The sequence below is a fragment of the Hypanus sabinus genome, chromosome 3, assembly GCF_030144855.1.
Source record: "Hypanus sabinus isolate sHypSab1 chromosome 3, sHypSab1.hap1, whole genome shotgun sequence".
NCBI classification, from domain to species: Eukaryota; Metazoa; Chordata; class Chondrichthyes; order Myliobatiformes; family Dasyatidae; genus Hypanus; species Hypanus sabinus.
Genome location: NC_082708.1, coordinates 46524007 through 46546025, shown reverse-complemented (window position 1 = coordinate 46546025; position 22019 = coordinate 46524007). Strand labels below are relative to the sequence as shown.

At 37.1% G+C, this 22019-nt stretch overlaps 1 protein-coding gene across 7 annotated transcripts in view; it reads left to right on the top strand.

Annotated features, from left to right (window-relative positions):
- The window catches only part of ift88 (intraflagellar transport 88 homolog), a 187257-nt gene extending 169554 nt beyond the window's left edge, over window positions 1–17703 (top strand). For all 7 annotated transcript variants that reach the window (XM_059964217.1, XM_059964216.1, XM_059964218.1 and 4 more), the window contains 4 exons: window positions 9638–9744; window positions 10433–10493; window positions 13844–13951; window positions 17217–17703. In XM_059964217.1, coding sequence (XP_059820200.1) covers window positions 9638–9744; window positions 10433–10493; window positions 13844–13951; window positions 17217–17338 — 398 coding nt within the window. In that variant the 3' untranslated portion in view covers window positions 17339–17703. The remainder of the gene's footprint in view (window positions 1–9637; window positions 9745–10432; window positions 10494–13843; window positions 13952–17216) is intronic.
- Window positions 17704–22019: the final 4316 nt, after the last annotated feature.

Below are 22019 nucleotides of genomic sequence, written 5' to 3'. Positions count from 1 at the left end.
TTTATTGCTTTTTGTGTTTAGGAAACTCCCTTCTTTTGAAGTATTCTGCCTTTACAATCTTCCACTTAAGATGGTTCCACATTTTACCACCCACTGAGTGAAGATGTCTGCTCTTTATCAGAGTCCTAAATATCTTCTCTATTTCCTGAGACTGTGACCTCTAGGTGTTGACCCTCTGTATCCTCCCTGCATCAGGCATGGTGAACCCATATGTTCCAAGAGATTTCCTCTCATTCATCTAACTCTAGTGAACACATGCTAGACAATCCTGCCAACCCAGACATCAGACAAGTGAACATTCTTTGTATTCCTTTATGACACATGTATCTTTTCATACGCAAGGAAACCAAAATGCAGACAATATAACACTTGCCATCTTATCTGCCTGTTGTACCTGCAGTCTCTTGGAGAAGATCTACATTTGTTATACCTGCTTAACTGCTTGTTGTACTTGTAGTCTGCTGGAGGAAAGCAACATCTGTTGGGAGAGGGTAGAGGGAAGGAATTGTCCATGATTTGGATCAGGACCCTGCAGCAAGACAGAAAGAGTGGAGAGGAGGCTGGTGGTGAGATGGGACCAGTAGGTGATTACTGGATCAAGGAGGAATTAAGGATGATGGGCAGATGTAGCAAGAGAGGGAGAGGTGGAGCTGGGAGACAGAGGCAGCTGGATGATAGATGGAGGCAAACCAAATAAGCAGATGGGGTTGTGGAGGTGGGGGGGGGGGGAAGAATGTGTGGGATGATGAAGATTTAAGACAGCTAAAAGGTAAAACAAAAGCTATCTGTAATGGATACTGATGAGCAATAATGAGAATCACCAAGGCAGATGGAAGAAGATGAGGAAGGAGGAGATCCTTTGGGTTGAAGGTAGCGTAGTTGGTGAATGAAACCATGAGGGTAAAGGAGATAAAATGAATGCTATGAGGTTGGAGGGGGTATGAGAAAGGTTAAAATGGGAGGTGGGAGGAAAGGGAACACATGAGGCAATGGAGAAGGCTTAGGGCCAACAGTGTGGGAATGTGAAGGGAAGGTGAAGTGGGACGTAACTGGAAGCTCAGGCTGGTACGTTGCAGAGAATACAAGTACTCTGCAGATCAGTTGCCTAGTCTACACTTGCCCTAACTAATGTGGAGGAGATTATATTGGGAGTACCAAATGGAGTACATGATATTGGCAGAGGTGCATACGTATCTTTTCCTCACCTGAAGGGCTTTCCAGCATCTGTAATCTCTTGTGTCTCCTGTATATTTGCTGAGAGTGATCTACAAAGTTTAGATCCTTTTGTACATCAATAGGTCATGCACTCTTCTCGCTGCTACCATACAGGAGCCTCAGGACTCACACAACTTGGTTTAGGAACTTATTACCCCTCAACCATCAGGTTTTTGAACCAACATCACTTGCCCCATCACTGAACTGCTCCCACAACCTATGGACTCAATTTCAAGGACTCTTCACCTCGTTCTCGATATTTATTGTTTGTTTATTTATTTATTTATTACTATTCTTTCTTCCTTTGAACAAAAATGAGTGGAAAGTTAGAGGACTGGGAAGCTTTTAAATACTAGCAGAAGGCAACTAAAAAGTTATAAAGAAGGTAAATGTGGAATATGAAAGTAAGCTAGCCAATAATATTAACGAGGATACCAAAAGTGAAAAGAGAGGCGAGAGTGGATATCAGATTGCTGAAAAAAATGATGCTGGAGAGGTAGTAATGGAGACAAGGAAATGGCATATGAACCAATTAAGTATTTTGCTTCATCTTCCCTGTGGAAGACACTAGCAGTATGGTGGAAGTTGCAGGTGTCAGTGGTCATGAAGTATATGAAGTTACCATTACTAGGGAGAAAGTTCTTGGGAAACTGAAAGGTCTGAAGGTAGACATGTCACTTGGACTAAATGGTGTATTCCCCAGGTTCTGAAAGAAGTGGCTGAAGAAATTGTAGAGGCATGATCTTTCAAGAAATATGAGATTCTGGAATGGTTCTGTAAGACAAGAGAATTGCAAATGTTGCTCCACTCTTCAAGAAGGGAAAGAGGCAGCATAAAGGAAATTGTAGGCCAGTTAGTCTGACCTGATGGTTGGGAAGATGTTGGAGATGATTGTTAATGATGTGGTTTCAGGGTGCTTGGAGGCACATGATAAAATAGGCCATAGTCAGCATGGTTTCCTCAAGGGAAAATCTTGCCTGACAAATCTGTTGAAATTCTTTTAAGAAACAACAAGCATGACTCAGCGGGAGACGCTCATGGAGTGAGTACTGTCTTGGATTCGCTCCATAACCTTTACTTTCTTTTTAACCTTTGATCACCCTTATTCAGGGTGTAGGTTCATCCTATACTTTATACTTAAGTTAAAGTGTGTTTTCGTTATATCAATTGTTTTGCCTTACACACTTTAACCATTATACTACATTCTTGTCCATTAACTTTGTTCCTTCAAAGGTATATTTTTAATTCTTTGAAGGTGAATTTTTTTTTGATTAAGATGGTGGTTTTTTGAAAAAGATTTTTGGTTTTGCTTAAGATGGCGTTATTTTTTTCTTTCTTTCGTCTTCTTCCTACAATGCATCGCTTATCATAGCTTAAATATTTTTTGTTTTGTCTGGGCTAGAGCCCGATTTATAATTTTTTTAGTGACTATATTCTTATTTTTTTACAACTAACTATACTTAGAAATATGGTTTTTATTATAGCGATTTTAATTTTTTAAAGTTGTGGTGATTCTTTTATATATATCCTTTATATATGGAGTGTTCTTCAGCTGGCATGGGGGTAGAATTAGTCTTACTCTTTCATTTTTTAAGTCATATTTTGGCTTTTCCTCTTTTTCTTGGGGGGTGGGGGGATGGTCTGTTTCCTAATTCTGTTTTTTTTGCATCAGTTTGTGTTAGTTTTTTTCATTTGGGCTGTTTTTGAACTTCAAATATGTTTGTGTTGTCGTCACTTCCGGGTCTTCTCTTTACCTTTGTTCCTGTTCCGGGTGCATGAGTTTACAAGTTGGTTAACCCTTTCTATACCAAAGGGTTGATTTTAGAATTATGGCTCAAACCATTAATTTTGTGTCTTGGAATACTAATGGTTTAAATCATCCAATTAAACAAAAGAAGATTTTCAATGTATTCCAAAGACTTAATGCTCATATCATTTTTGTACAAGAAACTCATGTGAGGAAGGAGGACAAATTTCGTTTTTTTAGATTTTGGCGGGGTCAACAGTATCACGCAAATTCGAACGCTAAAGTAAAAGGAGTTTCAATTTTTATTGACTCCTCTATTCCATTTGTTCAACATGATATTTTTTCGGATCCGAATGGTAGATTTTTGTTAATTATGGGTTTACTTTGTAATAAAAAGGTTGCTTTGGTTAATGTTTACGCTCCAAATGTGGATTTTCCTGACTTTTTTAAGTCCTTATTTACCTCTTTACCCAATCTAAATGAATGTTAATAATGGGTGGTGACTTTAATTGCTGTTTAAATCCTTTGATGGATAAATCTTTAACTATTCAGACTTTACCTAATAAGTCGGCCACTTGTATTAACTCTTTTTTGACTGACAGTGGAGTTTTTGATGTTTGGAGATTTCGGCATCCTAAAGACAAAGAGTTTTCTTTTTTCTCACATATTTATCACTCTTATTCGAGAATTGATTATTTTTTTGTAGACTCTTGTTTTATTCCATTGGTAATCGGTTGTAACTATGATATTATATGATATTATATTATAGCTATCTCTGATCATGCTCCATTATTACTTAAACGGATACAGTTTCTAATGCCAGACAATGGCGATTTGACTCTACCTTAATGCAAGACTCAGACTTTATAAAATTTATGGAGGAGCAGATCGACTCCTTCTTTTCAACTAATTCTACAGATGATATCTTCTGCGGAACACTTTGGGACACTTTTAAAGCGTATATACGTGGACAGATCATTTCTTATTCTGTTGGTTTGAGGATACGTACTAAGACAGAAACTCTTTTATTGGTTGATAAAATTAAAGAGATTTCTTAAGAAATATTCGATTGCTCCTAGTAAGGAGCTTTACAAACAAAGGGTTGAACTTCAAATGGAACATAGTTTATTACTTACATCCTCGATTGAAAATCAATTAATGAAAACTAGATCTGATTTTTATATACATAGTGATAAATCTGGTAAATTGTTAGCTAGTCAATTGAAGAATGCTTTGGTTAAACGTCAAATCACTAAGATTTGTCAGCAGAATGGGAATTTGACAGTTAATCATGATGAGATAAATAAGGCATTTCAAGACTTGTATACCTCCCTGTATCAATCTGAATTTCCTCAAGATCATAATACCATGTCTGATTTTCTTGGGAAATTAAATTTTCCAAGATTATCATCTGATGATCTTTCAATATTGGATACTCCTATTACGGATGTAGAAATTAAAGGGACTATTTCTTTAATGAATTCTGGGAAAGCACCGGGTCCAGATGGTTATACAGTTGAATTTTTTAAATTTTTTTCCGCTACTCTTTCCCCTTGGTTATGTAAGGTTTTTGAGGAAGCTATTAGATTGGGGAATTTGCCACAATCTTTTTATAGAGCATCCATTTCTCTAATATTGAAGAAAGATAAAGACCCTACTGACTGTGCTTCCTATAGACCAATATCTTTATTGAATGTAGACTCCAAGATTTTTTCCAAGTTACTGGCATCTAGATTGGAGAAGGTATTACCCAAAATTATTTCAGAAGATCAAACCGGTTTTATTAAAAATCGCTATTCTTTTTTTAACATTAGGAGATTGTTGAATATTGTTTATACTCCCTCACATGACACCTCAGAATGCGTGATTTCATTAGATGCGGAGAAAGCATTTGATAGAGTTGAATGGCCTTACTTATTTAATGTGTTGGAGAAGTTTAATTTTAGTCTGATATTTATATCATGGATTAAATTGATTTATCATACTCCAGTAGCCTCAGTGTTTACCAATAATCAAAGATCTCCCTTTTTTCGCCTATTTCGGGGCACTAGACAAGGATGTCCTCTTAGTCCATTACTATTTAACATTGCCTTAGAACCTTTGGCAATTCCCATCAGACAATCACAGGATATTTTGGGTATTAATCGTGGGACAGACATTCATGTTATCTTTGTATGCAGATGATTTATTACTATTCATTTCTAACCCGGAGAAATCCATCCCAGCAGTTTTATCATTACTGGCTCAATTTAGTGAGTTTTCTGGGTATAAGTTAAATCTTAATAAAAGTGAATTGTTTCCTTTGAATAATCAGGTCCCAATTTATGGAAATTTACCTTTTAAATTAGTTAATGATTCTTTTATTTATTTAGGGATCGAAATCACAAAAAACCATAAAGATTTATTTAGATTTAATTGTTTACCCTTAATTGATCAGTTTAAAGGTTTGTTTACTAAGTGGTCACCATTATCTTTATCCCTAATAGGTAGGATTAATGCTATTAAGATGGTTATTTTACCTAAGTTTTTATATATTTTTCAAGCGATACCAATTTTTTTTCCGAAATCTTTTTTTACTAATGTTGATTCAAAAATTTCTTCATATATATGGCAGAATAAAATTCCCAGGTTAGGTAAAATTTATTTACAGAAGACAAAAAAGGAAGGCGGGTTAGCATTACCTAATTTCAGATTTTATTATTGGGCAGTTAATATTACATACTTGTTATGCTGGTTGAAAGATGGGGGTGGATCTTTCGGCCCTCGTTGGGTGAGTTTAGAAATTAAATCTGTATCAGCTTATGCTTTGGGTTCTATTTTAGGGACTTCTCTCCCTTTTGCTCTTTCTAAATTGCCAAAACGAATTGACAATCCGATAGTTAAACATACTTTACGTATATGGTTTCAATTTCGGAGATTTTTTGGGTTGACTCAATTCGTTTTAAATAGTCCTATTGTATCTAATTGTTTTTTCCACCCTTCCATTATAGATCAAGCTTATTCGACTTGGAAAACTAAGGGATTACTAAGATTTTCTGATTTATTTTTGGACAATTGTTTTATGTCTTTTGAGCAATTATCCAACAAATATAACTTGCCTAGATTTCATTTTTTTAGATATTTACAGATTAGACATTTTTTAAGTTCTGTACTCCCTACGTTTCCAAATTTTGTGCCTTCAGATATTTTGGAGAGTTTATTTGAATTAGACCCTTTTCAAAAAGGGCTTATTTCAAAACTTTATAATATAATTATGAAGATACATTCAGAACCCCTTTATAAGACCAAAAAGGATAGGGAAAGAGAGCTTAACCTTATTATTTCTAGTGAGAATTGGAATAGAATTCTTCAATTAGTTAATACATCATCGATATGTGCCAAACATTCATTAATACAATTTAATACATAGGGCCCATATGTCCAAGGATAAATTAGCTCATTTTTACTCTCATATTAGTCCTATCTGTGATAGATGTCAATCTGAAATTGCGTCTTTAACTCATATGTTTTGGTCTTGTCCATTTTTGGAAAAATATTGGAAAGATATTTTTGATATTATTTCTGCGGTTTTGAATATTGATTTACAACCTCATCCTATTACCACAATTTTTGGTTTACCAATGTTAGACTCACTGCGTTTATCTTCTTCTGCCCGTCGAATGATTGCATTTCTAACTCTGATGGCTAGAAGATCTATATTGTTGAATTGGAAGGAAATTAATCCTCCCACTGTATTTAATTGGTTCTCTCAAACTATGTTATGTTTAAATTTAGAAAAAATTAGAAGTGGTGTTTTTGAGACTTCTATTAAATTTGAAAAGTTATGGAGACCATTTATTCAACATTTTCATATGATGTAATATGACCCTGTGCCAAGTTCATTTGATTTCCCAGCTTTTAGCTTATGTATGTTGAGAGGACCGGAAGTGACGGCATTGATGAATATTTATTCTTGTGAGATATTATAAACAGCCCCCTTTTTTCTCATTTTTTTGTTTCTTTTTTTTTCTATATTAGTGATTAGTTATTAGATTAGTAGATTAGCTAGTTTTGCATTATTTTTTTTATTTCTTTTTTCTGTTTTTTTATATCGTATATTATGAAATATTTAGACTTACCATGTTCATACATATATTGTATGGCTTATATCTTGGTAAACTCATTTATATTGTAACTATTGTTTATGTTTTTTTTCATATGTGATGGAATTTGTATGTTTGTAATTTCTTTTATCAATATATCATTTCTATTCTGTCCATATTACTAATAATAATAAAAAGATTTAGAAAGAAAGAAAGAAGATACAACAAGCAGATAGACAAAGGAGAATCGGTTATCATGTACTTGGACCTTCAGAAGGCCTTTGAAAAGGTATAACATGAGGCAACTCAACAAACTACAAGCCCATGGTATTACAGGAAAGATTTGAGCATGGATAAAGCAGTGGCTGTTTGGCAGGAGGCAAGGAGTGGGAATAAAGGGAACCTTTTCTGGTTGGCTGCCAGTGATTAGTGGTGTTCCTTGGGTCTGTGTTGGAACCGATTCTTTGTATGTTATATGTCAGTGATTTGGATAATGGAATTGAAGGCTTTGTTGCAAAGTTTGCAGATGATACAAAGATAGGTGGACAGGCAGGCAGTTTAGAGGAAGTAGAGAGGCTACAGAGGACTTGGAGAGATTAGGAGAATGGGCAAAGAGGTAGCAAATGGCATGTAGTGCTGATAAGTGTGTAGCCATGCACCTTGGTAGAAGAAAGAGATGACTATTTTCTAAATGGAAAGAAAATATGAAAATCTGAGGTGCAAAGGGATTTTGGGGTCCTTGTGCAGGATTCCCTAAAGGTTAATTTGCAAGTTGAGTCTGGTGAGGAAGGCAAATGTGATGTTAACATGCATTTCAAGAGGACTGGAATATAAAAGCAAGGATGTAATGCTGAGACTTTATAAAGCACTATTGAGAGCTCACTTGGAGAATTGTGAGCAGTTTTGAGCAGGGTGTGCCGAAGCTGGAGAGGGTTCAAAGCTTGTCAAAGCAGGATTAAACAGCTTGCCATATGAAGAATGTTTTATGGCTCTGGGCCTGTATTCACTGGAATTCAGAAGAATGAGAGGTGACCTAATTGCAACCTACCAGATATTGAAAATCCTTGATAGAGCGAATGTGGAGATGTTTCCTATGATGTGAGTGTCTAAGACCAGAGGATACAGCTTCAGAATAGAGGGCTTTCCCTTTAGAATGGAGATGAGGAGGAATTTCTTTAGCCAGAGAGTAGTGAATATCTGGAATTTGTTCCCACTGGTAGCTGTAGAGGCCAAGTGTTTATATATATTTAAGACAGGAAGTTGATAGATTCTTGATTGGTCAGGGCACGAAGGGATATGGGGAGAAGGCAGGAGATTGGGTCTGAGAGAAAAAAATGGATCAGCCATGATGAAATGGAGGAGCAGACTCGATGGGCCAAATGGTCTAATTCTGCTCCTAGTAGTTTATGGTCTTCTGGTCTTATTAATGTCTGGTCAGGTGAATAGATTCTGGCACTTTACACTCATATTTTTATATACCTGGTAATGTCCCCTCTTAGCCTCTTCCACTCTGGAAAAAGCAGGCCTAGCTTCTTCAATCTCTCCTCTTGGATACATTTCAAAATTTCCCCCTTCTTAATTTTTTTGCTAAGGCAATCCCAGTTAATTTTGGGAAACTGAAATCTCTATTACTATAATCCTTTTTTTAAAATTGCATTCTCTGTACTATTGGCTTCATGCCTAATCCCTTATCTCCTTTGGACTGTTAGGTGGTCTGTAATACACCCTCAACAAAGTGACAATATCCTTTTTGTGCTTAATTTCCAACCAAATGCCTCATTTGAGGAGCTGCCTCGGATATTGAGACTGCTCAAGTGAATACCATTTTCAATGTCACATGGCTTTCCCTATATCTATAATTTTCTCCACTCCTTAATTCCTGAAATATTCAACGTCTTCTTAATTTTTTTCTTCAATGCCTTTAAGTTGAAAATCCTACAACAGGTAGTGGATTCGGTCCAGTCCATCATGGTAAAACCATCCCAACCACTGAGCACATCTACATGAAATGTTGCCATAGAAAAGCAGCATCCATCATCAAAGATCCTCACCACCCAGGCCATGCTCTTTTCTCACTGCTGCCATCAGGTAGAAGGTACAAGTGCCTCAGGACTCTCACCACCAGGTTCAAGAGCAGTTAGTACCCCTCAACCATCAGGCTCTTGAAAAGGAGATTGCTACACTCATTTAAGGACTCTTGTTGTACTGTTATTTATTGCTATTTATTTATATTCTCATTTGTACAGTTTGTTTACAGTTAACATTTCCGGATGTTTACATTTACTGTTCTATAGATTTGCTAAGTATTCCTCCAGCTAAAGAATCTCAGGGTTGTATTTGGTGACATGTATGTACTCTGATAATAAATTTACTTTGACTTTTAATAATTTAATTGCTTTATCATTGGTGGTTCTGTTTTCAAATGTTAACACTTTTGAGCATGAAATCTGTGCAAATAATCCCTTTAATATTTTCATCCACAGCTTCTTATTTATTTGGAAACAGAACAGTATCAATCAAAAATTATGTTGATTATTTGAGAACTTAGTTTTTGATATGTTCTGACCAATTTCTTACCTGTTTGATTGTTTAGGCTTGCGCTTTCTAGTTCGACTTTGTACAGATATGGGGCTGAATGAAGTTCAGGAATATGCCACAAGACTGAAGAAAGTTGAGAAACAGAAGGAATTAAGAGAACAGGTGAGATGAGGTGCATGCAGCAAAGACATTTTTTATGTTAGATTCATATCAATTATGAGTACACTATTGTCAAAATATCTAACCCATTATACTTCTAAATAAAATGCATGCAACAGTAATACCTAATGTGATATCTAGATACTTTCATTACCCCATCTAAGTTCAGAAAACCATTTCCTGGATTAGTGTAATATTCTTGTGAGTTTGATTACTAGATTGTCACCGTGTTTATCTGATATCTGCTGGGAACTTTGTTGAAACTATCCGGAAGCTATTGCAACCTCCAGTAACAAATGCTGAGGGATACAATTATAAAGATGATTTATAAAAAGAAGCTGATGTTACTGTCATTTTACCTCTAAACTTTAAAACTAACAGTGCATCTTTTATGTTTGTCTGAGAAATAAATTTAAATACTGAAATGGAATAAGTTTAACAATTCCAAATTTGCCTTTCCTATGCAATTTTTTTTCAAGATTTAGTATCTCCAGTTCACAAGTGTAAAAGAGAATGAAATAACTGTTGTTCAGTAATTTTTATTTCCAAATTTATGATTTATGACCATTTTGTCAGCTACATGTATATTCCATGTGCATGTGATGCTCACGTCCGTTACGTATTTTGAAATCTCAGCATGTGTGGTTAGAAGTTCCAATTGTGTTTACCTGTAATTATGTTTTCACAACAGCGCGTTAAATCTGGCAGAGATGGCAGTGCTCGTGGACGTAGAGAGGGGAGTGCTGGTAGTGGTAGGTACCCCAGAATATTTTTTAATTGAAGCTGCAAATTTAGATTGTATAATGTTTCTTTTGTCCTTTAACTTTAAATCCATGTGGTAAAGGAATTTCTTTACTTACTGCTTTCGGCAAAAAAGGTATGAAACAGGGAAGTGTTGCTACTGCCAATGAGAACCTTTCAACTAAGTTAATCCACTTCTTATCCAAATCATTCATAAAAAGATCAGGAATCCCAGAACAGATCTCTACAGAAAACCACTGGTCATCAACTTCCAGGCAGATTATTCTCTATTATAACCCTCTGCCTTATATGGGCAAGCCAGTTCAGTACCACACGGCCAGTTTTTCCTGGATCCCATGCCTTCTAACTTTCTGAATGAGCCTACCATGGAGAATTTTGTCAAATGAGTTATTAAAATCCATTTACACCACATCCACTGCTCTGCCTTAATCAATTTGTCTTGTCACTTTTCTCAAAGAATTCAGTCAGGCTTGTAAGGCATGACCTGTCACAAGATGATCACCAAAAGGCTCAGCAATTTCTTGCTTCCTGTGGTAACCGGAGGTATATACCATCCAGTCCTGGGGAACTGTCCTAATGTTTTTTGAAAGTTCCAGCACATCCTCTTTCTTAACATTGACATGTTCCAGTATATTAGCCTGTTCTACACTGCCCTCACATTCATCTTGGTCCCTTTCCCTGGTGAATACTTAAGCAAAGTATTCATTCATCTGACTCCAGGTACATTTCCTTTGTTATCACTGATTGATTATGCCCTCATGCTAGATGTTATGCTGTTCTCCACATAGTGTAGAATGCATTAGGGGTTTCCTTAATTCTACTCGCCAAGGCCTTCACATCCCCTTCTAGCTCTCCATTGTCCCCTCCTGGCTACCTTATAACTCTCAAGACACCTGTCTGATTCTTGCTTCCTAAACTTTTAAGTATGTTTTCATTTATTATCAAAGAATGTGTACAGTATACATCCTGAAATACTTGATCTTTGCAGACATTGACGAAAAATAGAAGAACCCCAAAAGAATGAATGACAGAAAAATGCTTTTGTTCTTTCTTTCAGGGTTCTTCTATTTATGGTTCCTTCTTCCTCGTCAACCATGGTTCCTTTACCCTACTATGCTTTCCCTGCTTCAATGAGACAAACCTATCCAGAATCCCATGCATGTGACCATAAAACATACCAGTAGAATTAGGCCATTCGGTCCATCAGGTTTGCCCCACCATTCCTTCACAGCTGATTTATTATCCCTCTGAACCTCAATCTCCTGCTTTCTCTCTGTAACCTTCGACATCTTGTCTAAGAACACGTCAACCTCTGCTTTAAATATACCCAATGACTTGGCCTCCATGGCCATTGATGTCAATGAATTCCAGATTCACCACACTCTGGCTAAAGAAATTTCTCTTCATGCCTGTTCTGCATGAATGTCCCTCTATTCTGAGGCTGTGCCCTTTGTTTCTAGACTCTCCCACAGTAGGAAACATCCTCTCCACATGCACCCTATCCAGCCTTTCAATATTTGACAGGTTTCAATAAGATCTCCCCCTCAGTCTTCTAAACCCCAGTGAGTACAGGCCCAAATCCATCAACTCATGTTAACTCATTCATTCCTGGAATCATTCTCGTGAATCTCCTCTGAACCTTCTCCAATGCCAGCACATCTTTTCTTAGATAAGAGGTGTACATTTCCCTAAGTACATCTGTTCCCCTTTACACCATTCCTCCCTAATAGAATCATTGTACTGTTTACTCTTAATCCCTACCTCTTTAACCTTCCTCCCTCTTCTTTTTGAAACATCTAAACCCCACAGCATCCAGTAGCCATTTCCACCGTTGTGACAGCCAAGTCTCTGTAATGGCCACAACATCCTCGTTCCATGCAGTATTAGGAACAATGGTGATGAATTTACATCACCATTGTTCCTAATACTACTTGCATTAAAATAGACACATTCCAACCCATCCAACTGACTGCAATTATCCTTTTTCCACTGCCTATCCTTCCACACAGTGCATCTAACTTTACACCAACTGTTCCACTCTGACATCCTCCTAACAACCTAGATTAAAAACTTCCCAACAGCTCTAGCAACCTTCCTGCAAAGACATTGGTCCCCATCGCGTTCAGATGGAGTAACCTGTCCTTTTTTGTACAGACCATCCATTCTCCAGAAGAGATCCCGTTGATTTTTGTATACCTAATGAACAGAATTATGCATCTCAAATATATTTAAATTTGTGAATTATTCTGCAGGACTATGCCAAGAGAAGATATAGTGAAAATACAAGTTTTTAACTTTATATAGATGGTTATTAATATACTTTATGCTGAGAGGTATAACTTTTATTTAGAGTCCATCATACCAACTAACACAAACCTTGTGAAAACTAATAATACATTTTTTATTACTTTCCCTACCTCTAACTTATAAAATTAATGTATTCATAAATTATGCTGAAAACTGATTACTATTTTGGTTATGTTAAGCACGATACGAATTTAACTCAGAACACTGACTTCCTCGTTTGAAGCAGGAGAGGATACTTTCTTAGATGGTGATTTTTTTTTTCCTACCATTGATACTGCCCTCACCCACGTCTCCTCCATTTCATGAGCATCTACGCTCACCCCTTCTTCCTGCTGCCTTAACAGGGAGAGATCCCCTCGTCCTCACTTACCACCTGAGCATTCACATCCAGTACGTCATTCTCCACAACTTCCGTCATCTTCATCAGGATCCTACCACCAAACTCATCTTTACCTTTTGTGTATGTTACTTTTCTTAGAGATATTTATAAAAATATTTTGAAATAGATCTTAATTAGCAGCTGATTTAAGGCTTCAAACCGGTTTGAGTTTCTGTCTTCCCAGTTCTGTACCGTTCAGAACCTTTTAAGAACGATGGCTTGACCTTTATTTGATTGTGATCTCCTGTTATATTCTGATTTGTTCTATTGAATTTCAAAAGAACAATTTTATAAGCAATGATGAAGTTGTCTCCTAAAACTATTGTAATTCTTCAATTTTACATTAGGACCATACAATATAAGAGCAGAAATAGCCCATTTGGCCCATCAAGTCTGTTTTGCCATTCAGTCAGGACTGATTATTTTCCCTCACAGCCTCATTCTCATGCCTTATCCCCATAACCTTTGACACCTTTACTGATCAATAACCTATCAATCTCTTCTTTATATGTACCCACTGACCCTGCCTACACAGGGCAATGAATTCCATAGATTTACTTGCCTCTGGCTGCTAAAGAAATTTCTCATCTGTTCTAGAGGGATGCCCATTTATTTTCTTAACTCCGCCTGTTACTTTCCTGCTTTTTTTTTCAGAAAATGGACAAAATAGTAGCAGTGCCAAAGGAGAAAGGTTGAGTGCAAAGTTGAGGACACTACCAGGAGTTAATGACCCTTATGAAACCAGCACCAATAAAGATATAGGTAAGTGCATGGCTATTTTCCTTAAATCATATGCTGTCTTTTCACTTATTGATACAGAAAGATATCTTGTATTTTACCATCCAGGCGAAGTTTGTCTTACATTACTGCTGTATCTGAAACAAGCAGTGAAGCACAGAAAGTACGAGTAGGTCCTGCTCCATCTTTCAACGCAATCATGGCTTATAATCCATTCCAGTAATCTCTAGCATTAAGAATTATATCCATCTTCCATTCATATACATTTAATAACGCAAACATGTATGGTAAGCTGGTCCACAAGTTTATGCTGCTTAACTGAAACAAAAATTGTAAAAGTTATTGGAGGCAGTGGTGGGTGAGTATTTTTCTGATAGGAAGTCTGACTAAGCTGTATCACAGTCATCATGCCTGGAATTTTGAAATTTGTGAATGTAAAAGTTTGTTAAGTTTCTGGATGACTCTAAAATTGGTGCTGAGGAAGGCTGTCTAAGGCTACAGCAGAATATAGATCAGTTGGAAAGCTGGATGGAGATTAATTCTTACAAATGATGTATTTTGGTAAGTCAAATGGAAGTAGATATATAGTAAATGATAGGAGAGTAAGGAATGTTGATGGAGAGATCTAGGGGTCCAAGTCCATTGTTCTCAGAAAGTGGCAGTAGAAAGTAGAGCTAGGTAGGGTGGGGAAAAAACAGCATATGGCAAGCCTGCGTTCTTAATTTACAACACAACACTACAAATTATCAGAAAGATTGAATTGTACTGGAGAGAATGCAGAGGACAATCACCTGGATATCGCCTAGATTTGAGGACGTTGGTTATAGGGAGAAATTGAATAGGCTGAGCTAATCAATCTCTCCCTATAACCAAAGTCCTCTATCTTATTGGAAAAAAAAATGCAGGAAAGTCTGAAGTAAACATTTTGAAAAATACAAATTTGTGCTGTTTTCAGTAGAGTTCAGGTGGCTGAGGGGTGATCTAACAGAAGATCAGATAGAAGAGTACCAAAGCTCAAAGAACATGCGTCACCATAAAACCCTTGAGATTCATTTTCTTGTGGCAACCACAATAGAATCAATGAAAAACCACATCCAACAGCTCAGACAAATAATCAATGTGCAAAAACAAAAAGAATGAATAATAATAACTATTGTGAACATGAGATGAAAAGTCCTTGGAAGTGAGTCCATAGGTTGTGGGAACAGTTCAGTATTGGGGTGAATGAAGTTATCCTTCTGGTTCAAGAGTTTGATGGTTGAGGGATATTAACTGTTCCTGAACCTGGTGGTGTGAGTCCTGAGGCCCCTGTACCGCCTTCCTGTTGGCACCCAATGACCTTCTCCACCTCTGATTCCTCCGATGAGCAGTGGCTCATGGATGTTCAGTTTCCTCCTCCTGCAGTCAATAATCATCTCCTTGATCTTGCTGACATAGAGGTCATTGAGGTGGCACCACTCTGCCAGATTTTCAATCTCCCTCCCATGTTAACATAAGATTATGAGAGGCATGCACAGGTTAGCTATTCAACAACTTTCCCCATGTAGGGAGTATCAAAAACAAGAGGCAGGAGGAGAGAGTTTTATGGGGGATCTGAGGAGCAGTTTTTAAAAAAATATATTTTGATTGATATATGGTCTGCATTGTCAGGAAATGGTGGAATTAGAATAATTTAAGATCAGTAAATCTTACCTTAAGTAGGTAAAAAATTGGATACAGTCATATGGGTAAATGGAATAGTGTATTTGGAAAAGAATGTTAGCATGAATATTGGCAGAATATTTAGGCCTAATTGACCCAATTTCTCCTGCTGCCCCCTGTTGGTGTACTGAGGATTTGTGCTGGATCATGAGCTGCAGAAATTAAATATGAGGTTATAACATGTAATCAAGGAGGGAATCACATTGTATATTTGCCATTATCACAAAGAAGCTACAATATAAAAGTAAGTTTTTGAGATTGTGTAGGTCTTTGGTAAGGTATTATGTAGTAAAGATAATTCTTCATCCACCTCCTGAGATGCCACAGTCACTGATGAAGCAGCATGGATTGACCAGTTGAAAGAAATAGTTGGACTGGGTCAGATATGTTCCATCCACAAGACATGTAAAAAGTGCAAAAAATAGTTGTTAGAAGCTGCATAACTCTTAACAGTGCTAGACAAAATAAATTGGGGAGAATAGTAGTAATAGCTTGAGAGTCCAGTACCTCAGGATATGGCACTTAGAATTGAGATCAGGCAAAATTTCTTCACTCACTGAATAGCATACCTACAGAAATCATAATCTTGATCTTTGCTGTATTTGGTATTTAGAGTTACGTTGCACGGCATAGAAATGAGCCTTACCACATTAATGCTAACCTGTATCTGATTCCACTACTTCCTCTGGCATGCAATCCAGATATCAACTTACATTTTAAAAAATCTTTTTCCACAGATTCCCCATGAAGCACCCACCTTCTCTTAAAATGATACCCCCTTGCTTTTGTTACCCCTACAATGGGGGAAAATGTTTGACTATTTAACCTATATATGCCTCTCATTTTAACTTCTGCACTTAAGGATATACTTGAGTAAGCAGTGTTGATTCACCAGACACCTGAGCTGCCTCTGTGAGAGATTAAAAAAGACAAGCCATTATAAACTTAATGGCTTGTACCCATTAAGCTTATAAGAGTAGGAGACAATCTGATTTTTAAGACCATTATAAAGTATTCTGAAAGAATTGAAAGAATGGATAATTTAGATGACAAAAGGCTACTTACTTCAGTTCTCCACAACTGGGGCCAGGGCTCAATAATTATTAAAGGGTTGGTTATTCATGACAGAGAAATTTCATTAAAGGATTCTTTATCTCTGTAGATGCTCAGTTCTATATTCAGTGTTGACATCAGTAATATATGGACATAATGGGAATTGAGCAATGAGCTGATCAGACAGCAAAGCGAAGTCAGCAGTGACCCTATCGAATAGTAGAACTAAAAGCCCCAGGATCACCTACCATCAAATATTCTGCATATACTCAAATGTACTTCTGTATATTCCAGCCTATTGTCCACTACTTATCCTTGATTGCTCCAAGTAAAATAATCCAATCAGTTCAATTCTCTCTTCCACCCCTCCCCCCAATCTCCCATGACTATACAACTTGATCTCTCTCACAGATTCCAAACAACTTGCCACTTCGCTACTAATTTGACAAAAGGTCAAATTACAAACGCCAATATTCTATTTGTCTGTAGAACTGACATGACTCCCATAACCTTCAGTTGCTTTCTGTAATTATAGATGCATCGTACGTGGATCCGCTTGGACCACAAATTGAACGGCCCAAAACTGCAGCTCGTAAACGCATTGAAGAAGATGAATTTGCAGATGAAGAACTGGGAGATGATTTGTTACCAGAGTGATGACTGCAATCTCCAAATAGAAAACAAATTAGTCAATATTAAAATAGCTATTTCCTTTATTTGCTTAAAATGTGGTATTTATTGTATTTGTAATTAATTATAAATGTAAATATGTTTGATATTTCATATTTAATTTTTGTAATGGTATATAACATCTTATGGGTTCATGTATATTTAAAGATTGACTAAACTCTGTAATTGATATTCTTGATTACCACTATTGCGTAATTATCCAATAATTCAATCCTAGATATTAAATATTTAGGATTGAAGAGATGTGACAATTTGTTTACTGTAAAAAATATACTACCACTTTGTGCATTTTTGATAATAAATGTAACTATTAAAATCAAAATTGGAAGATGGACCTGTAGCTTTATAATTATTAACTGGCTCTTTAAATTTAAAAAAAATTGCTCCATTCAGATAGCTCAGAATCACTAGATACAGTGGTCTCTGTTTATTTTGTAAACTTTGATAAAGGGAGAAAATTCTGGTCAGGCAACATCCATCAAAAGCTTTACATAATGCTGCTAAGTTCACCATATTCAATTCATGTTGCTTTCCAGGCAAATCCTTTGCACATTTCTTCAAAATTCAAAAATCTATAGTTGCACTACAATGTGCTAAGGTTTGAAGTGAGCTGTACTTATTAGGAAGCACCACCAAGTTAAAGTCATTTACACATCTCACAGCAGGTTGATATTTGGAACATAGCTTAAATACTTATCGGGGGGCATTTAAGATTCCTTTGGTGGGGGGAGGTGGTTTAGCAGAACCCTAACTTGAGGCACAAGACCTGAACAACTGTGCCAACTTGCTGCTGTCATCAACATCTGACAGGCATTCCCAGTTTCTGTTAATTTTTTTTATTTTAATTTAGCCCCACCAATCATGGATAAATAACTATGGCATGATCTCTTGAGTTTGAAGGCAGTGAAGCCTTTAATTCGAATCCTGCTATGCAAAAGAAGCTGCGGAAAGTGTGTCAATACAATGTTACATACCTGCAGAATGGTTTTATTCCATTCCCATCAGATCAGCGACACCCCATGTCTTATTTGTAATACTGTACTCATGAAACCATCAAGATTGTATGAACACTTCTGTAAAGGACACCTTAAAAAAGCTACTTATGAAATTACTCAGTTCCAGAAGATGCATTTGAAAAGCGTTGCACACTCAAGTTATTTGCCAAGATAACTAAAAATGACCTTGATAGAGGTCTCATTGTTTCTTATAACATTTCCAAATTGATAGCAAAGTATGGACATCTCATACAATTGGTGAAAGATTAATAATGATTGCTATATCAGAAGTGGTCACCACTATTCTCAAAATGGATACCAGTATTTTAAAATCAATTAATCTGAGTAAAACCTCTGTAGCTCGTCAATTTGATCAAATGAGTGAACACATTGTGAATCACTATTCACAGAGCTATAAAAAAACAATCTGGGATACAATGAAGAGTCTACTGCGTGAGACAATGTATTACTAATGGCATATGCACAGTTTATCAAAAATGGAAATAGAGATTCTCTTTTGTAAAAAGTTAAAAAACAAATATCAATGGAGAATCAATCTATGATGAGCTCAAAATATCTATTGAGGATAAAAGTATTCCGATTAGCAACATGATTTCTTGTGTAACAGATGGAGCACCATACATGACAATTCACCATGTTTAGTGGCACTTATAAAAAAAGAAATTCCAAGTCTGTTTACAATCCATTGTGTAATTCATCAACATCTCATCTGTTAAATAGAAGAATATTTCACCAATTATACCAAGATAACGATGAAGAATTTGAACACTTCTTGACGCTGAAATGGGTTGGCTGTCAAAAGGCTACTGCTTAAAATATTCCTTTGATCTTTTTGATCTCGTTGAATTTTTGCTCAAAGTCGACAAGAGCTTGGGAAACAAGACTGAACTTCTACATGGAGATGTGGCACACCTAGCTGATCTGTATGACAAAATGAACATTCTAAACATGAAACTGTAGCAGAGTGAGAATTTCAATTTAATCCTGGCAAAAAGTGCTGGGTCTACTTTTATCAGAAAATTGGAAATTTATAGGCAAACATTGAGAGAGGAATGTTCTCACAATTTCCTTGCATGAAAAGTATGGCACTCTCTTTCACAGATTTGCAAGAGTACTGCTTATACCTGTGGTCACTATAGAAGGATTTTCAGAATTGATTCAAGAATTTGAACGGAATGGAAGTTCTGGACTGGGTAATACCATCCCTTTTGCAAGGTGGAAGAACAGGAAGAGAGTTTGCAAGAAGAAATTGTCAAAATTCAGAATGATAAAGCAGCAAAATTATTTTAAAAAATGTCTATTTTTGTGGTATGTGGCTATACTGTCATAAAATTTCCTGGTCTTTAGAGAAGAACCAAACTGCTCTTCATTGCATTTCCATCCTCCTACCTTGTTGAGAGAGGCTTCAGTGCAGTGAACAACATACTCACAAAAAGACAGAAACTGCTTGGACACATGGCGACTTGGCTTTTCCTATCATAACTTGAACCAGATCTTTCAACTCTTGCTAAAAGCTATGGCTAATATGAGAGCACAGTTTTAAGATGCTTGGAAGTGGGTACAGAGGAGATGTCAGGGGTAAGTTTTTTTATGCAGAGAGTAGTGAGTGCATGAAATAGACTGCCAGCAATGGTGGTGGAGGTGGATACGATAGGGTCTTTTAAGAAACTCCTGGATAGGTACATAGAGCTTAGAAAAATAGAGGTAATTTCTAAGGTAAGGACATGCTCGACACAGCATTGTGGGCTGAAGGGCCTTTATTGTGCTGTAGGTTTTCCATGTTTCTAAAAACCATCAAGCTCAAGGATCACACTGATACTGAAGCTACTGTAGAGCACGCAGGTGGTTAAAGACAGAAAAATTTAAAGCAGAATCATTTTTCTCTAGTTAGCATATGGTAGACATACTTTTACACTATGGGGGTGCTGGAAAGTGTATTGTGCTGAAGAGAGGCATTGGCAAGTACGAAAGTACTTCGGGGGTATTGGGCTGAAAAATGCTGGGAAACACTGGTTTAAATAAGACCATAAGATATAGGAGCAGAAGTAGGCCATTTGGCCCATTGAGTCTGTTCCATCATTCAATCATGGGCTGATCCAATTCTTCCAGTCATCCCCACTCCCCATACCCTTTGATGCCCTCGCTAATCAAGAACCTATCTATCACTGCCTTAAATACACCCAACGACTTGGCCTCCACACTCGCTCGTGGCAACAAATTCCACAGATTTACCACCCTCTGACTAAAGTAATTTCTCCGTATCTCTGTTCTAAATGGACGTCCTTCAATCCTGAAGTCATGCCCTCTTATCCTAGACTCCCCTACCATGAGAAATAACTTTGCCATATCTAATCTGTTCAGATCTTTCAACATTCAGAATGTTTCTATGAGAAACCCCAACATCCTGAGCTCATTCTGAGCTCCAGGGAATACAACCCAAGAGCTGCCAGACATTCCTCATACAGTAACCCTCTCATTTCCGGAATCATTCTCATGAATCTTCTCTGAACCCTCCCCAATGTCAGTATATCCTTTCTAAAGTAAGGAGCCCAAAACTGCACACAATACTCTAAGTGTGGTCTCATGAGTGCCTTATAGAGCCTCAACATCACATCCCTGCTCTTGTATTCTAAACCTCTAGAAATGAATGCCAACATTGCATTCGCTTTCTTCACCACCGACTCAACTTGGAGGTTAACCTTTAGGGTGTCCTGCACAAGGACTCCCAAGTCCCTTTGCATCTCCACATTTTGAATTCTCTCCCCATCTAAATAATACTCTGCCCATTTATTTCTTCCACCAAAGAGCAGGGCCATACACTTCCCAACATTGTATTTCATTTGCCACTTCTTTGCCCATTCCCCTAAACTAAGTTTCTCTGTTTCCTCACAGCTCCTCCACCTATCTTTGTATCATCGGCAAACTTAGCCATGATTAACCCTATAGTCCAAATCATTGACATACTTCATAAAAAGCAGCAGTCCCAACACCGACCCCTGTGGAACTCCACTGGTAACTGGCAGCCAGCCAGAATAGGATCCCTTTATTCTCACTCTCTGTTTTCTGCCAATCAGTCAAAGCTCCATCTATGCTAGTAACTCCCCTGTAATTCCATGGGCTCTTTTCTTGCTAAGCAGCCTCATGTATGGCACCTTGTCAAAGGCCTTCTGAAAATCCAAGTACACCACATCTACTGCATCTCCTTTGTCTACCCTGCTTGTAATTTCCTCAAAAAATTGCAATAGGCAGATTTTCCTTTTAGGAAACCATGCTGGCTTTCGCCTATCTTGTCACGTGCCTCCAGGTACTCCGTAATTTTATCCCTAACAATCAATTCCAACATCTTCCGAACTACTGATGTCAGGTTTACAGGTCTATAGTTTCCTTTCTGCTGACTCCCACCCTTCTTAAATAGCAAAGTAACGTTTGCAATTTTCCTTCATCCAGAACAATGCCAGAATCTATCGATTCTTGAAATATCATCGTTCATGCCTCTGCAATCACTCCAGCTACGTCCTTCAGAACCCGAGGGTGCATTCCATCAGCTCCAGGAGATTTATCCACCCTCAGACCATTAAGCTTCCTGAGCACCTTCTCAGTCATAATTTTCACTGCACATACTTCCAGTGTCA